At 42.4% G+C, this 15,534-nt stretch overlaps 1 protein-coding gene across 1 annotated transcript; it reads left to right on the top strand.

Moving 5' to 3' along the window:
- Positions 1 to 6,720: 6,720 nt before the first annotated feature.
- myl13 (myosin, light chain 13) lies at positions 6,721 to 9,939 on the top strand. Its single transcript, XM_075483179.1, has 5 exons — positions 6,721 to 6,883; positions 8,474 to 8,501; positions 8,920 to 9,069; positions 9,271 to 9,444; positions 9,532 to 9,939. Exons 1-5 carry the CDS (start codon positions 6,782 to 6,784, stop codon positions 9,636 to 9,638), a joined length of 561 nt encoding a protein of 186 aa, XP_075339294.1. The 5' UTR covers positions 6,721 to 6,781; the 3' UTR covers positions 9,639 to 9,939.
- Positions 9,940 to 15,534: the final 5,595 nt, after the last annotated feature.

Raw genomic sequence — 15,534 nt, 5'->3', positions numbered from 1 at the left:
CCTGACCAATATGTCCTATATGTTATGGATTGCTATGGAGTATTTGCCCAGCGCCAATTCAAGCATCAAAAGAAAAAAGAAAATCTTTGTATGAATGTTTGTAATGCTTTTAATTTTTTCCATGTTACTTTCTTAAACTCTATCTATCTATTCATTTTTCCATGGGCACGATATTACCTTGAGCATGTCCTTTTCAGGCCAGGGTTCATTCCCATCATGAATATGTTATTTTGGGAATATTAAAAAGTGAGTAATGTCAGAGCTGTCATAAACAAATGATAAAAAGACATAGCCACTCATTTGTCATGCAGAAGATGACACCCATAGCATGTCAGAAGGAGACTCAAAATACTGTAAGCTGCAGGTGATTAACTGCAGAGACTGTGTTCATGACATCGCTACTTAATATCCAATCTGTGTGTCAGGGTCTGTCCTTTTCTCTCCATTTGTGTGCTAAAAAAAGCATTTCTTTTGAAAGGTTCTCTTTGAAAGGTTAAATGTGCCTTTAAGCCAATTACTGTATTTCCATGCCACTTCTGCCTCAACCATCATATTTATCACAGAGACACAGCTCTTCTGATCCTTGACATCTATCTGGCATGATTAATATCCACCACCAATGCTGTTCTGCAAGTGAGAAACTATGCTCTGCGGTGACAGCACTGTCTCAGTCTCTCCATCCATCTTATATTCCATACGCTACCATCTATCATAATGTATCGTCTATTTATCCCAGCCACTTGGCAAATGTCACCTATTACAGACAAAGCACATGAGAGTTTGTTAACAAAAGATCATTTTGAACCATATTTAGAAATCAAAAGGTGATTATTTCCATAGTGGGATTGATCATTTGTGGCAGGTAAGTATATGAGCTAACTGTAATTTACTTAGAAAGAGTCTGGCAAGCTGCCATCATAACCCACGCCAATGCTACTTTTCTTGCATTTTTATTTGCTGAATAATAGGAGTCAGATGTCAGTGTGTATGAAACTGCTTCCCCAGAGCTGAAAAATTGCCAATCATCCAGGAAATTGGACACAGGTTAATGTCAAAGACAGCAGATTTTCTCTCAGGAAATTAATTTTTCATCTCATTCATCTTACCATCACTCATGTTAATTTAACTCATATTTTTTTTTACACATGCTATTATTGCAAATTATAATTCTAGTATGTGTAATTTTTCTTTTAACTGCTCTTTTGGTTTCATTTGGTTTCTATGCACTCGTGGTGATTTCTATATATATACTTTTAATGATATCTATTCCCTATACTTTCCAACCACAATAAGTATCGTAGCATGTTTACATAGGAAAGTCCTCCCTCTGCATCACCAAGAGTGCTTACGACTAGATTTAAAATGAATTGCTGCTTAATTTTTCATCACTTCCATTTACTGTTTGCCATGATTTGAAGTCAGAGACCATCATGTAAAATACAGTTGATAGCCTTCCTTTGTCTCAGAACAAATCATGAAACCCCTCTAGGGGAGCTATTTTCAGTTGGATTGGGGTCAGCTCATCTTTTCTAAAAAAAACTCTTGTTGTCTTGACAGCTCATCCTCTCAGGTCTCCCAAAGGTATACCCCATATATAGAGTAAAAGAACAAATCTGACCAGAGTCCTCATCCTTGACACCCTGGATATGGCTCACAAACACCTCGTCACACTCAATGGCACACTCGAATTGGAAGTACATAATTCAGAATAACTTCAACTAAATTAGCAAAGTTTGTAAAAAAAAAATCCCAAAAATGTCAGGAAGCTATTTCAATGTCATGATGCTGAAAACAAGAAAGGCATTTGAGATCTAATAAAAGAAATAATACAAATTCCAAAGGATGCTTTACATTCAGCAAGGATGTTGAAATTCCAGTTTCAACTATTTGAAACTAAGATTTTGAAACAATTGTGATCCTTCTAGAAAAAAACAAAGAAATCCCTCAAAAGACATTAAAGAAGTTCAGGCTGACTTGGAGCAATCTGGAGTGGTGGTTTCAGTCATTCACCATATTCACCACAGAGCAGAGTGAAACATTTAACTGATTAATAGTAACGCAGGGACTGAAGTGAAATGAAAAACAACTAAGACAAGATGACTGTTTGTTACCTAAATGTTGTCTCTGCAATGTGAAAATCTGAGAATGCAACTGGAACTTAATGAGAGCTTGTCACAGAGTGTTGGTGTGTTGGCACAGTCACCTCACAGCAAGGTTATTGTAGTCACTGGAGAGTGGCCACCCGCTGTTCTGCTGAGCAAAAAGAATATCCCAGAGAGAATCAATCCGTAGAATAAATCTTTTTTTCTCCCCATTGACTTGTGGCAGTAACAGAGTTGTAGGTGTACAGAGAGGACACAGGCAGATAATTACACAGAGGACAAAGAGATAGGAGGTTTTGAGGTGACGTCAAACTAATGTGAGCGTACTTTTTTCAAGGTTGACTTGGAAAAGTAAGAGATTCAGTGATGTTGCTCAGCAGGGCTCTGCATCAAAGTGTTTAAATTACCCATCATTTGTCTAAGTCGGTAATTAAAAAACATACAGGGCTCAAAAGAGATAGATGGAGAAAACAGCCGTTCCTAGGGCCAGCTACTTTGTGACCATAGGAGGGCAGTGTGGCTTAGCTGCTGCCATGGCTGCTGGTGTCTGACAGCATCGATGCTGACAACCTATAACAAAGACTGGCAGACTAACATACTGAGCTTGAATTTTTAATACCTCTTTCTCATTACTTCTCAGAGTGTTAACTTTGATGCGTGAACTTTTGGCATGTGAACACACATGATATTCCTTGATGTTAAGAGGAATGAAAATGAATTATTGTGAATGAATGAACCTAAGAATTGTTATGCTAAGATTTTGTTAACTGTGTGCTGCTCACTGGTAAAACACCATGTCACAAATATGTGTAATAACAGGAATGTGAATATATTTTGGAGAAAATCCTGCTGTGAATCCCTTAACATTTTGTTTATATTGTCTTTCTTTAAAGGGAATCTCTGACAAAAGACATTGAAACAGTCTATGTTGGAATAAAGCTTGTTCAGACTGGCGTGATCACCTCTTCGGCTCTCTACACTAGGTACCGCACTGGGTCCTACTTGGACAGGAGACAGTTTAATTACATGCTCTTTCACTTCACTGACTGCCTTGTGCACCTATAATGAACTTGCTACATCTTCCAGGAATCCAGCTGGTGTATTAACCGCTTTATTAGTATTACCATTGGCATGGACACCCTATATCCTGAGTGCTCGTAAATGATTGCTGGGCAGCAGCGCCTCCCCAGTTTCACAGAGATGTAATAGAAAGTCATTTAGCAGAGGGGTCTCTGTCTCTAAGTGTAGTTTATGCACTTTATGCTTTTGAGCCTTCACTTTGAAGACTCTGAAATGCAAAAAAAAAAAAAGGTTTCCCCAAACTGGGAACTTGCTGCTGTTAGTTAGAGGGTCGGTAGATTTCATCTAAAAGTCCCTTTATTCACTCCAAATTGAATTTTTTCTTCTTTAAAAAACCCCAGATAAGTGTTAAAAAATTCACAACAAATTGTAAGATATTTACACTTTCATAATCATAAGGATCTAGTTCTTCAAACACAATTTCAAATCAAAGCAAAAAATGATTGATCAAGAGTTTAAATCAATTTTCATACTGAACATTAAGATTTAGTATGAAAACTCTTGTGTTGTATCTGGATTTCACACTTAACTATCACCTATTGCACAAATTGCAGGTTAAGACGTATTACCTCAGAATCAAACAGTGTTGGAGTTCAGACGATCTTAGCTTGAATTAATGTATTTTCATGGACATATCTGTCTCACTGGTTTTTTGATAGGTGACTATATAAGAGCCTTGCTTTTATCCAGGCACAATACAGCAAAGGTTACAGCTGCACTGAAGGTCATCTGATGTGTTCAAGTAACAATTGGCTTTGTGCACAGACTGGAGCTTTTCCAAGCCACATACCAGTCAGACAACAGAGCAACTCTAAAATAGCAGACTGCACAGGTCTTAAATGTTTTAAAATCTTGACTGTATACGGTTGGTCATATCGCAGATTGTTGCTGCAGCCTGTCAATGACAATCACCTGGCAAGATCTGAAGGAGAGGGCAGGCAGTGACCTATCCATTTAAACTCAGATTGACATACACAGTTTCCGTCTGTGTCTCTATGTGCGTTATCTCAAACCAGACACTAACAGTTTTTGTCATGTGTTGTTTTTTCTCAATAATGAGGAACAAACTGCAACCATGAGTTATTGTTTCTTCAGCATGCATTAAAACGGGGATTATTATTAGACTTTATACCCCATCTATTAAAAGTTACAACAGGCTGCGGGAAGAGGGACCAGGAGAGGCAGAGCAGACCTGAGTATCATTTTGCTTGTGTGTAATTGTGCGTTTCTGAATTTAAAATGAAAACCTTGATCTACTTTGATGGTAGACATTGTTTTTTTGGTTTTTTTTGCAATATTAACCCACAACGACATATCAAAGAGTATTTGATCATCACAAAACTGTCCAAGGAGAGTCTTTTTACTGATACATCTTACAACAGTAGTATGAGTTACCACAGTGATCCATATTGTATCTGACATCATACCCAGCAAAGTTAATATAATACTCCTGTTAGTTCGAGAAGTGCATTTTAGTCCATTAGTTGATGAAAAGATCTTAAACTTCATTTAAAGTTCCCCCCAAATCAAAATAAAATTTTTAAAATATGAATGGACAGTTGGACAATAAAACAGGACATGTGTTGCCGCATTGTCAGCCCAACAAAGAGGATGGGCAGGCTTTGGGTGTATTTCCTGACAACAGATTTGGTAAACTCAACATTTGTCACTAATGACTGAAACGGTTTGCCTTTTGTCACATGCCCTTCGTGGGAGCCCATCATTTAGAGAGAAAACCAGGGTAGGAGTTGCAGAACATTCTTCAGGACAAAAACAGTGGTATATAATAAGGTCATGGTGATCAATTTGTAGAACATAGATATCAAGCTCATTGTCATAACATGTAAAAAAAAGACTAATATGTGCTGGGCATGATTTATGTCTTTTTCTTGTTGCAGGAGGATTTTTTAAAGCTTTCAGCCTTGTGTATTAATGGATTAATGGGCAGTCAACCTCCATGTGTCACTGGATACAGTCAGACAAACATACTGCAGCCCCAATAAAATTAATTAAGATTAAGATTATCATGACCGCTGACCTTCCGCGTATTGGACGACCCACTCTAACCACTGAGCCACGGTCGTCAAGACTGCAGGTCATTTCCTCAACAGCATAATCCTTTGAATAACAAAAAGATCTAATTATATAATTATAATTATCTTGCAGAACTTTGGCCTTATCTGCTGTCATGAATTTTGAATGAGCCCTCCCATTGTGAACCAAAGTAATTCATCATCAACAACATGGTAAGATCTTTAACACATCGTCACTAAATTGAGGGACCTTTATCCACTGGTGAAGTGTTTTGTTGGGGCAAAAATTTTGTTATTTACAGAAACACATAGTAACAAGCAAACCTTTATTTTAGACGATGGGAATTTGTCCAGGGACATTCAGACAATCTCATACAGAAGCAGTTATAAATGCTTCACAGAGTGATGGATTAAACCTGCACATGCTCTATACAAGAACAAACCACTCATAAAGGTAAGCTACATGATAACCAATCCAGGCTGTATTAATATAGACAATGAAAGCTCTGTGACACCAAGGCATGTGAGACAGAAAAACATAATTTTACATTATGCCATCTTATAGCTGAATCCACCTGTGACAGTAAGGATTCATTGTATTAAATGTTGAGGGCCCTGTGAATAACCATCTTAACCTGAATTTGTTGAGTCTAAAAATTGCCGGAGCTATCATGCTGCCAAGCATGACCCTTAGAGGTTTCTACACTCAGATTAATTTGCAATTTGATTGAATGTTTGCTTGAGTTATTCTCACTCATGTGATCTTTATATCATTACAATGTGAACAACAAAAACCTCAGCCACTAAGTCACCATTCAAGTGTTAAGTGTAAGTGTATGCTTAAAGTGGTTCTTTCCAGGAGCATATGTTTTTGACATGCAACTTTTAGAGAGCCTTGTTCACATGTCACCAAACTCAAAAGGCTGAGATCAGACAGAAACCTCATTATTTGACTCCTATAATGAAATGGATTTGAGTCTGAGCCCTGCAAATCCCTCTGACCAGACGAGATAAATTGTCCTCATCATAAAGATTTTGCCTGATACGTGATGAGAAAAAATCTCTCTCACTGGTTGTAAGTTTTAATCATAATCAAGGATAATTGCTGCTCATCACACAGCATTGGGGCACAAGAGTGGAACCTTCCTCTTGTTCAGCAATCATCATTTTCTTCATCCCCTCCTCACTAATAAATGCCACACTTCACCGAACAAGGTCAACGGTCGAAGATTGGGGAGTTTACAGGAGGTCTCACTTGTGTTGATTAAAATAGCCTGTTCAATAGAGGGTTTTAGACCTGGGATTTGAGCTATTGTAGTTTTCCATCATCCATATTCCCATATTGTACACACATACACACAGTCACACACAACAATAACCTTTGTCTTAAATAGATGCACAAAGGCATGTCCTTTTATAGTCCTCTCCCTATTGTTGGCAGCATAGCTGGACATGAAAAGGGGGTGGAGGTGACACCTCTGGAATGGATAAAGGGGCTCTAATTGCCCATCTCTGCCCACACTGTCCAAGATCGCTCTACTTTGTTAGTCCTGAGTGCCCCTTGCAATGGCCCCGAAGAAGAAAGAAGAGCCAAAACCTGCACCAGCCCCCAAACCTCCAGAGCCAGAGCGTCCCAAGACTCCGGAGTTTGACCCAACATCAGTGACGGTAAATCATCCACCTACATATTTACCGATGCAGAGATCAAGTAAAACAATAGATAAAACTATAGGTTTTACATTACTTTATTCATTTTTAATTGAACAACTCTCGAAAATTAATCCTACAGTTAGATTAGTTAGATTGAATTGTTTTGGTGATTTCAGGGAAACTGTTCAGGCTTATCATTTCATGTTTGCAGTACATCAGAGACCCCATGTGACCTAAATTTGACAGTGCAAGCCAAGCTCTACTATACGGCTCATTAAAAGGGTTGGGTTTATCCGTAGTCTTTTTACTTCACAGTTTTACAGATTATTTGTTAAACGGCAAACACACTTAACAAGATGTGCTTTGCAGTCAGAGAAGCTATAAGCCTGTGTTAGGGCGAGGCCTAGAAGCAAACTAATTGGTGTATCAGACATCATGGAATGTTCGTCTTCTGCTGACTTGGCCCCTTCTCAGTGGATGAATGTTTTCCTGGTTGAGCAAGCCGCCATGTTACAATGAAGAGTGGTTGAAGCCACAAAATATGATTTTCATTATGTCTGTGAATAGCAGACCACCCGCACCATTCTTCGGAGGGTAAAAGGGGGTGGAAAAACCAGGAGGAAGAAAAACATAGATAATTATAGCCATCTCTATCCAGCTTTAAACATGCTTAGATACGTTTTTATAATGTTTTCACAAAGCTGTGTTGAGAGTGTGGGTTTTATAGATATCCAGACTTTAGACAGAAACTTAGGGCACAATCCGACTGAGGTCCAAAACATACATAAAGTACAAAAAGTTGAAAAATATTGTGGGTGTTTGAAATAAGGCTTTATTCTTAGACTTACTGTAGAATAACCTATTACTGAAACACAAAGCAGATGAGTTTTACAGCTGTTTTAACATTCAGGTTGTTCTCTTCTAAATCTCTACAATACAATTTTTTCAAATCCTTGGACTACTTTATTACAGGCAACTGCTTCCTACAAGTTTATGTCTCTAATACTCACGTGTAATAGTTTGCATTGTTGATGTAAATCTGCTCACACAAAGAAGAATTTGGGACACACAGCAGGATTTTAGCCACTTGCTATAATAGAAATAAAGAAGACGTATCATGGTATATTTGAATTATTTTATGAGATTGTGCAAAATAACTAGATTCAATTGCAATATTTAATCATAAATTGTTACATCCTAGAGGAGTTTACTCTACCAATGGCTCTTTGCCACACACTGTATCATATCTAAAAATAAGCTTAAATGAAGCTGACAATAGTGAACAGTGCTGATCCCGTAAGAAGGGGTGTTAGACCCAAGGTCAGTGATAAGCAATGCGCTACAGTCAGAATCCCATGATGCCCGTAACTCAATCTATTGAAATGAAATGATGTAGGCAAGATCATTATTCTCAAGAGTTTGTTCTTTCTTTTTCCTCCTTTCTTTCTTTCTTTCTTTCTTTCTTTCTTTCTTTCTTTCTTTCTTTCTTTCTTTCTTTCTTTCTTTCTTTCTTTCTTTCTTTCTTTTATTTCTAATCAATTCCCTTTTCTCTGCTTACCCCAGTGATCATCAGCCTCTAATTGCTTTGTTTGCTTTGTGTTTCCTCAGCTGGAATTCACCCCGGATCAACTTGAGGGTGAGGCTTAGATGGCTGTTACATTTGTCATTTGCGCTGCATGGACTGTTAGTTATTTATAGAGGGAATAAATGGTTTATGTGATCATGCACTCCATCAGAGTGTGAGAAACGTTGAGCAACAGCTGGTGATACACTAGATCAGACATATGGTTTTATTTTAAAATAATCACATCCATCCAAGTCAATCTCTTTAAAAAGGTCTGAGGTGTATGTCAGTCAGTGTAGAGTAGAATTATTCAGGGTTTGACTTTGTCATGCCAGGAAAAGATGCTTTTATCTGAAGCATGCCATTATACATACACATGCTACACATGCAGCATCTTTAGATCACTTACACGAAGATCCTGCACATGGTTTCAGATGACAAGAAATGAGTAGAAATCAGAAAGAATAATCTCCATTCTTCATGTTCACAGACTTCAAAGATGCCTTCCAGCTGTTTGACCGAACACCGACGAGCGAGATGAAAATCACATATGCCCAATGTGGTGACCTAATTAGGGCTTTGGGCCAGAATCCTACGAATGCAGAAATCACGTATGTCCTTGGAAAGCCCAAAGCTGAAGGTTAGTTATTTGGCCAGCTGGGCTATTCAGCTCTATGTGCGTCAGATTGGTGTTAATGGTCTGTGTTGGATGCGATTCAAAGACAGTGTCTGATAAATACAGACAGTTTTAAAGGGTGTTTAACATGACTGCAAACCTATCCAACTATTATTTTGTTTTCCTTTTTTGGCTCTCAATCATCAATGTCATTGCTTTCCACAGATATGCAGACCAAGATGCTTGACTTTGACCAGTTCCTACCCATTCTCCAACATATTTGCAAGCCCAAGGACCGTGGAACATTTGAAGACTTTGTAGAGGGTCTGAGGGTATTCGACAAGGAAGGGAATGGTACAGTCATGGGCGCTGAGCTCCGACACGTTCTGGCAACACTGGGTGAGTTGAGAAGTCTTAATCCAAGGTGCTTTTCTGAAGCTGGAGTCATGACAATGCTTACTAAGCTGACTGTTCTCTTGGTTTCAGGCGAGAAGATGAAAGAGGATGAGGTGGAACAGTTGATGCAAAACCAGGAGGATGCTAATGGGTGCATAAACTATGAAGCTTTTGTAAAGTATATCATGGCAACATAAAATGGGTACATGTCCATTTCAGCCTCATTGTCATTTTGGTGCTACATCACAGAACATGTTGAAATCAATAAGAGTGAGTAATGAGTTTGTCTCCCCTGTACTGTAAAACCAAGATCGTGAATTCTTGATCGGAGAAGAACTTCATATTTCTGTAACTCCCATCTTGTATATTTTTCATTTTCATGAGTCATGGATAGATAACTCATTGATATTTCACCTTGTTTTTCTAAGACTCCAAATGCTGATGCTGTGTACCGATGTGCAGTTTATAGACCATGGTAAATAAATGCATTAATTTTGATGGTGTCCCATTTTCTTGGAGCAATGACCCGTAGCTGTTTATTGTGTACTCCCCTCATGAAACACAGCTAGCTCTATTTGAAAAAAAAAATTCAAAGAGAGTTCTAATAAAAGGGGAGAGAACAAAGAAGTAATTCAACAGTGAAAAACTTTTCAGCTTTCCCTAAAGACACCATGGCAATAAATGGGTTTGAAAAAACAGAAACTACATCAGCGTTGCAAAAGTAAGTAGCAAATGTTTGCCTTTACAAACATATTACCTATCTTAAAGATGTACAAAGAAAGTCTGAAGAAATAATATTGTCCTTTATTCATTTGATCTGTGACATTCAACTGTAAAGAAAAACACCAAAGTCCAATGCAAGGATAAACAGTTTATCAAGTTTATGATAAGGAAAAATATGCAGTAAAAATATAGTTTACCTGAAGATCAGAGAAAAAATAATTCCATATAACAATCTATTACTTAAAAGACTATGTACTTCCTCTCTTTAGTCAACAGAGAGAGCTGTTGCTTAACAGTTTCTCCAGGGTTCTAAATATAGCGATTCTGTAAACTCTGATGAAGGCAACATGCCATTCTTTAGCAGAATGAATGGAAAATCCTGACAGCTGTGCTTGTGGTCTTTGACTCTTTAAGTGCACACTCAAAGCTTCAACCACATTTTCTTCATACATATATGAGCAAAATGCCAAACCTGTAAAATAAAAGTGTTGTAGTCCATACATTAAAAAGCTCACTTTGAACTAAGGGGTAGTGTTAAATTTACACCACTTATGAATCCACACATGAACAATCAAGTAATAGTTCATTATTGGCCTAATCAACAGTGGTAAAACTGCTTTATCCCAATCTTTGTTTTGTTTATTTGTCTGTTTGTTTGTTTGTTTGTTTTGCAATGTAGTCTTAGGCTGCGGCTACACGGAAACGTTTTTCACTGTAAACGATACTTTTTCTTATCGTTTCACTGTCGCGGCCACACGGAGCCGGCGTTCCCACTACCCCAAAACGATAGTTTTTGAAAACGGGTTCCAGAGTGGGAAAGTTTGAAAACGGCCTCGTTTCGTTTCCATTGTTACAGCTAAAACGTTTTTGCGTCAGTCACACGTTGACGCTGGGAGCCAATTTTAACACTTCTCTATTGTCTCACAGCGTGGCGTGACACAGTGGCGTGTGTACTGCCTCGTTTCATCGTTTTCGTCTGGACAGCAGCGCGTTTCCGTGTGGTCGCAAGAATTTTCGAACCCGTTTTCAAAAAAAACCTCGTTTCGTTTTCGTGTAGCCGTAGCCTGAAATACATTACTGTGGTTTACTGACTGCTTTCTCAATAAAGTGGATTCATATGTTGTAGCACATCTATGCCAGGCAGAGGTATGTTCCAGAGAGTGGTTTTTGGCAATACTCTTACCTTAAGGTGAGTGAAACATCATTATCTCTGAAAGAGAAGGAACTCAAACTCTGGTAACTGTCAACAGGGGCTGAAGGTGATGCATCTTGAATAGATCCCCGGTAGCAAATAAAGAAAACACAATAAGTTTGCTTATGTTAACTGGGATGACGATGATGTTATCATCATTCAGTATTTTGCGAGAGGCTCAATAAATGCTCTTTGTATTTTCCACAGTTATTTTCCCAAGTAGTTCTCCTCAAAAGCAAGTGTACTGTTTACATTCAGAAGACCATTGTGAACAAATATAGATATTACATTCAACATTATATCAGTTACTTAATTGTATCTACCCTAAAGAATTATTCACCAAGTAATGCTTATTTTGCATATTTGGGAACAGATTTGAACTATGTGGCTGCACAACATGTGTTTAAGTAGCAAATGATCAAGTTATAACTCATCTGCAGAAACTGTTCTATTCTATTTTCTTAATGATCCTTATATTTACAAAACTTTATTTAGAATATGGTAACATCAAAGTGAAGTGACCGTACATTTATCTCCAGTAAATTACTCACAGTATGATCTTTCAGTCCTTTCCTCTAAAATTCCAAATTGCTCCTCTCTTGTTTAGCATCAACTGAGAAATATTTCTCACGATGAATTTACTCTGTAAAGTCAGAGGAGTTACACAACTATCATTGAGAAAATACACCATAAATACAAGGTTATACTTTTTCTTTTTTTCACATGTCCCCTTTGGTTTACTGACATTTATGACACCACACAAACACTTTCCTTTTCCATTCATCTCCCCTCTTAGTGCTACAAGGATATGTATTTAGCAATTACACTGTAAATGCGAAGCCAATTTTCCATCAGACCCCCAGGACAGCACCAGTTTAGGAGCGTTGCAACTCATTAGTGCAAACGGACAGCTGGAGTGATTCACCTGTTAGTTTCATGATAGAAGTGTCCTCACGGTGGCTCCTGAGCAGAACTCTTCTTGGCTCTCTCAAAGGGTCACTTTTAAAGATAAAGATGCTGATATAAAATGTCATCGATTTAGATTATCAATAATTAGAATAACCATCCATCCATCCATCCATTATCTGCCGGTTGTCCATGGATCGGGTCGCGGGGACAGCAGCCTAAGCAGAGAAACCCAGACGTCCCTGTCCCTGGCCACTTCCTCCAGCTCTTCTGGGGGGACCCCGAGGCGTTCCCAGGCCAGCCGAGAGACTCTCTCCAACGTGTCCTGGGTCTTCCCCGGGACCTCCTCCCAGTGGGACGGGCCCGGAACACCTCCCGGTGAGGTGTTCTGGGCCCGGAGGCATTCTCACCAGATGCCCGAGCCACCTCATCTGACTCCTCTCGATGCGGAGGAGCAGCGGTTCTACTCCGAGCCCCTCCCGGATGACCGAGCTTCTCACCCTATCTCTAAAGGAGAGCCCAGACACCCTGCGGAGGAAACTCATTTCGGCCGCTTGTATTCGCAATCTCGTTCTTTCGGTCACTACCCACAGCTCGTGACCATAGATGAGGAACATAGATTGACCGGTAAATCGAGAGCTTCGCCTTCTGGCTCAGCTCCTTCTTCACCACGACGGGCCGGTGCAGAGCCCGCATCACTGCAGACGCCGCACCGATCCGCCTGTCAATCTCCTGCTCCCTTCGTCCCTCACTCGTGAACAAGACCCCGAGATACTTGAACTCCTCCACTTGGGGAAGGATCTCATTCCCGACCCGGAGAGAGCATTCCACCCTTTTCCGGCTGAGGACCATGGTCTCAGATTTGGAGGTGCTGATTCTCATCCCGCCGCTTCACACTCGGCTGCGAACCGCTCCAGTGAGAGCTGAAGGTCACGGCCCGACGACGCCAACAGAACCCCATCGTCCGCAAAAAGCAGAGATCCGATTCTGAGGTCGCCAAAACGGACCCCCTCAACGCCCTGGCTGCGCCTAGAAATTCTGTCCATAAAAATTAGGAACAGAATCGGTGACAAAGGGCAGCACTGACGGAGTCCAACCCTCACAGGAAACATGTCCGACTTACTGCCGGCAATGCGGACCAAACTCTGACACCGGTCATACAGAGACCGAACAGCCCATACCAAGGAGTCCGGCACTCCATACTCCCGGAGGACCCCCCACAAGAGTCCCCGAGGGACACGGTCGACCGCCTTCTCCAAGTCCACAAAACACATGTAGACCGGTTGGGCGAACTCCCATGCACCCTCCAGGATCCTGCCGAGGGTATAGAGCTGGTCCACTGTTCCACGGCCAGGACGAAAACCACACTGCACCTCCTGAATCCGAGATTCAACTATCCGGCTGATCCTCCTCTCCAGTACCCCCGAATAGACCTTGCCAGGGAGGCTGAGGAGTGTGATCCCCTTATAGTTGGAACACACCCTCAGGTGGACCACCACCCCGATCTACCAATCCAGAGGCACTGCCCCCGATGTCCACGCGATGCTGCAGAGGCGTGTCAACCAAGACAGCCCTACAACATCCAGAGCCTTGAGGAACTCAGGACGGACATCATCCACCCCCGGGGCCTTGCCACCGAGGAGTTTTTTAACCACCTTGGCAACCTCAGCCCCAGAAATGAGAGGCCCCCTCGTCCAAGCTCCCCAACTCTGCTTCCTCATAGGAAGGCGTGTCGGTAGGATTGAGGAGGCCCTCGAAGTACTCCCCCCACCGACTCACGATGTCCCCAGTTGAGGTCAGCAGAGCCCCGCCCTCACCATGCACGGTGTTGACGGTGCACCGCTCCCCCCCCTGAGCCGCCGGACTGTGGACCAGAATCTCTTCGAGGCCGTCCGTAAGTTGTTCTCCATGGCCTCCCCGAACTCCTCCCAAGCCCGAGTTTTTGCCTCAGCAACCGCCGAGGCCGCGTTCCGCTTGGCCTGTCGGTACCCATCAGCTGCTTCCAGAGTCCCACTGGCCAAAAAGGCCCAATAGGACTCCTTCTTCAGCTTGACGGCTTCCCTCACCACTGGGGTCCACCAGCGGGTTCGGGGGTTGCCGCCACGACAGGCACGACCACCTTACTGCCACAGCTCCGGTCGGCCGCCTCAACAATGGAGACACGGAACATGGCCCATTCGGGCTCAATGTCCCCCACCTCCCCCGGGACATGGCTGAAGCTCTGCCGGAGGTGGGAGTTGAAACTCCTCCTTACAGGGGATTCCGCCAGCCGTTCCCAACAGACCCTCACAATACGTTTGGGCCTGCTAGGTCTGAACGGCTTCCTCCTCCACCAGCGGAGCCAACTCACCACCAGGTGGTGATCAGTTGACAGCTCCGCCCCTCTCTTCACCCGAGTGTCCAGGACATACGGCCGCAAGTCCGACGATACGACCACAAAGTCAATCACCGAGCTGAGGCCTAGGGTGTCCTGGTGCCAAGTGCACATATGGACACCCTTATGCCTGAACATGGTGTTCATTATGGACAGTCTGTGACGAGCACAGAAGTCCAATAACAAAACACCACTCTGATTCAGATCGGGAGGCCGTTCCTCCCAATCACGCCCCTCCAGGTCTCACTGTCATTGCCCACGTGAGCATTGAAGTCCCCCAGCAGGACGAGGGAGTCTCCCGGAGGAGCACTCTCCAGTGCCTCCTCCAGGGACTCCAAAAAGGGTGGGTACTCTGAACTGCCGTTCGGTGCATAAGCACAAACAACAGTCAGGACCCATCCCCCCACCCTAAGGCGGAGGGAGGCTACCCTCTCGTCTACCGGGGTAAACCCCAATGTACAGGCGCACAGCCGGGGGGGCAATAAGTGTGGCCACACCTGCTCTACGCCTCTCACCGCGGGCAACTCCAGAGTGGAAGAGAGTACAACCCCTCTCGAGGAGGCTGGTTCCGGAGCCCAAGCCATGCGTCGAGGTGAGTCCGACTATATCTAGCCGGAACCGCTCAGCCTCGCGCACCAGCTCAGGCTCCTTCATCAGCAGAGAGGTGACGTTCCACGTCCCAAGAGCCAGCTTCAGTAGCCGAGGATCAGACCGCCATGGTCTCCGCCTTCGGCTGCCACCCAGCTCACACTGCACCCGACCCCAATGGCCCCTCCCACGGGTGGTGAGCCAGTCAGAAGGGGGACCCATGTAATTTCTTCGGGCTGTGCCCGACTGAGCCCCACGGGCACAGACCCGGCCACCAGGTGCTCGCCGCCGGGCCCCACCCCCCGTCCGG

This window comes from Odontesthes bonariensis, chromosome 14 (assembly GCF_027942865.1).
Source record: "Odontesthes bonariensis isolate fOdoBon6 chromosome 14, fOdoBon6.hap1, whole genome shotgun sequence".
NCBI classification, from domain to species: domain Eukaryota; kingdom Metazoa; phylum Chordata; class Actinopteri; order Atheriniformes; family Atherinopsidae; genus Odontesthes; species Odontesthes bonariensis.
This window is presented reverse-complemented; position numbering and strand designations above follow the sequence as displayed.

Coding starts and splice junctions, on each gene's coding strand:
- myl13 (XM_075483179.1), top strand. CDS start 6,782: ATGGCCCCGAAGAAGAAAGAAGAGCCAAAACCTGCACCAGCCCCCAAA. Junction 9,070..9,270: donor TGGAAAGCCCAAAGCTGAAG/GTTAGTTATTTG, acceptor TGCTTTCCACAG/ATATGCAGACCAAGATGCTT. Junction 9,445..9,531: donor ACACGTTCTGGCAACACTGG/GTGAGTTGAGAA, acceptor TCTTGGTTTCAG/GCGAGAAGATGAAAGAGGAT.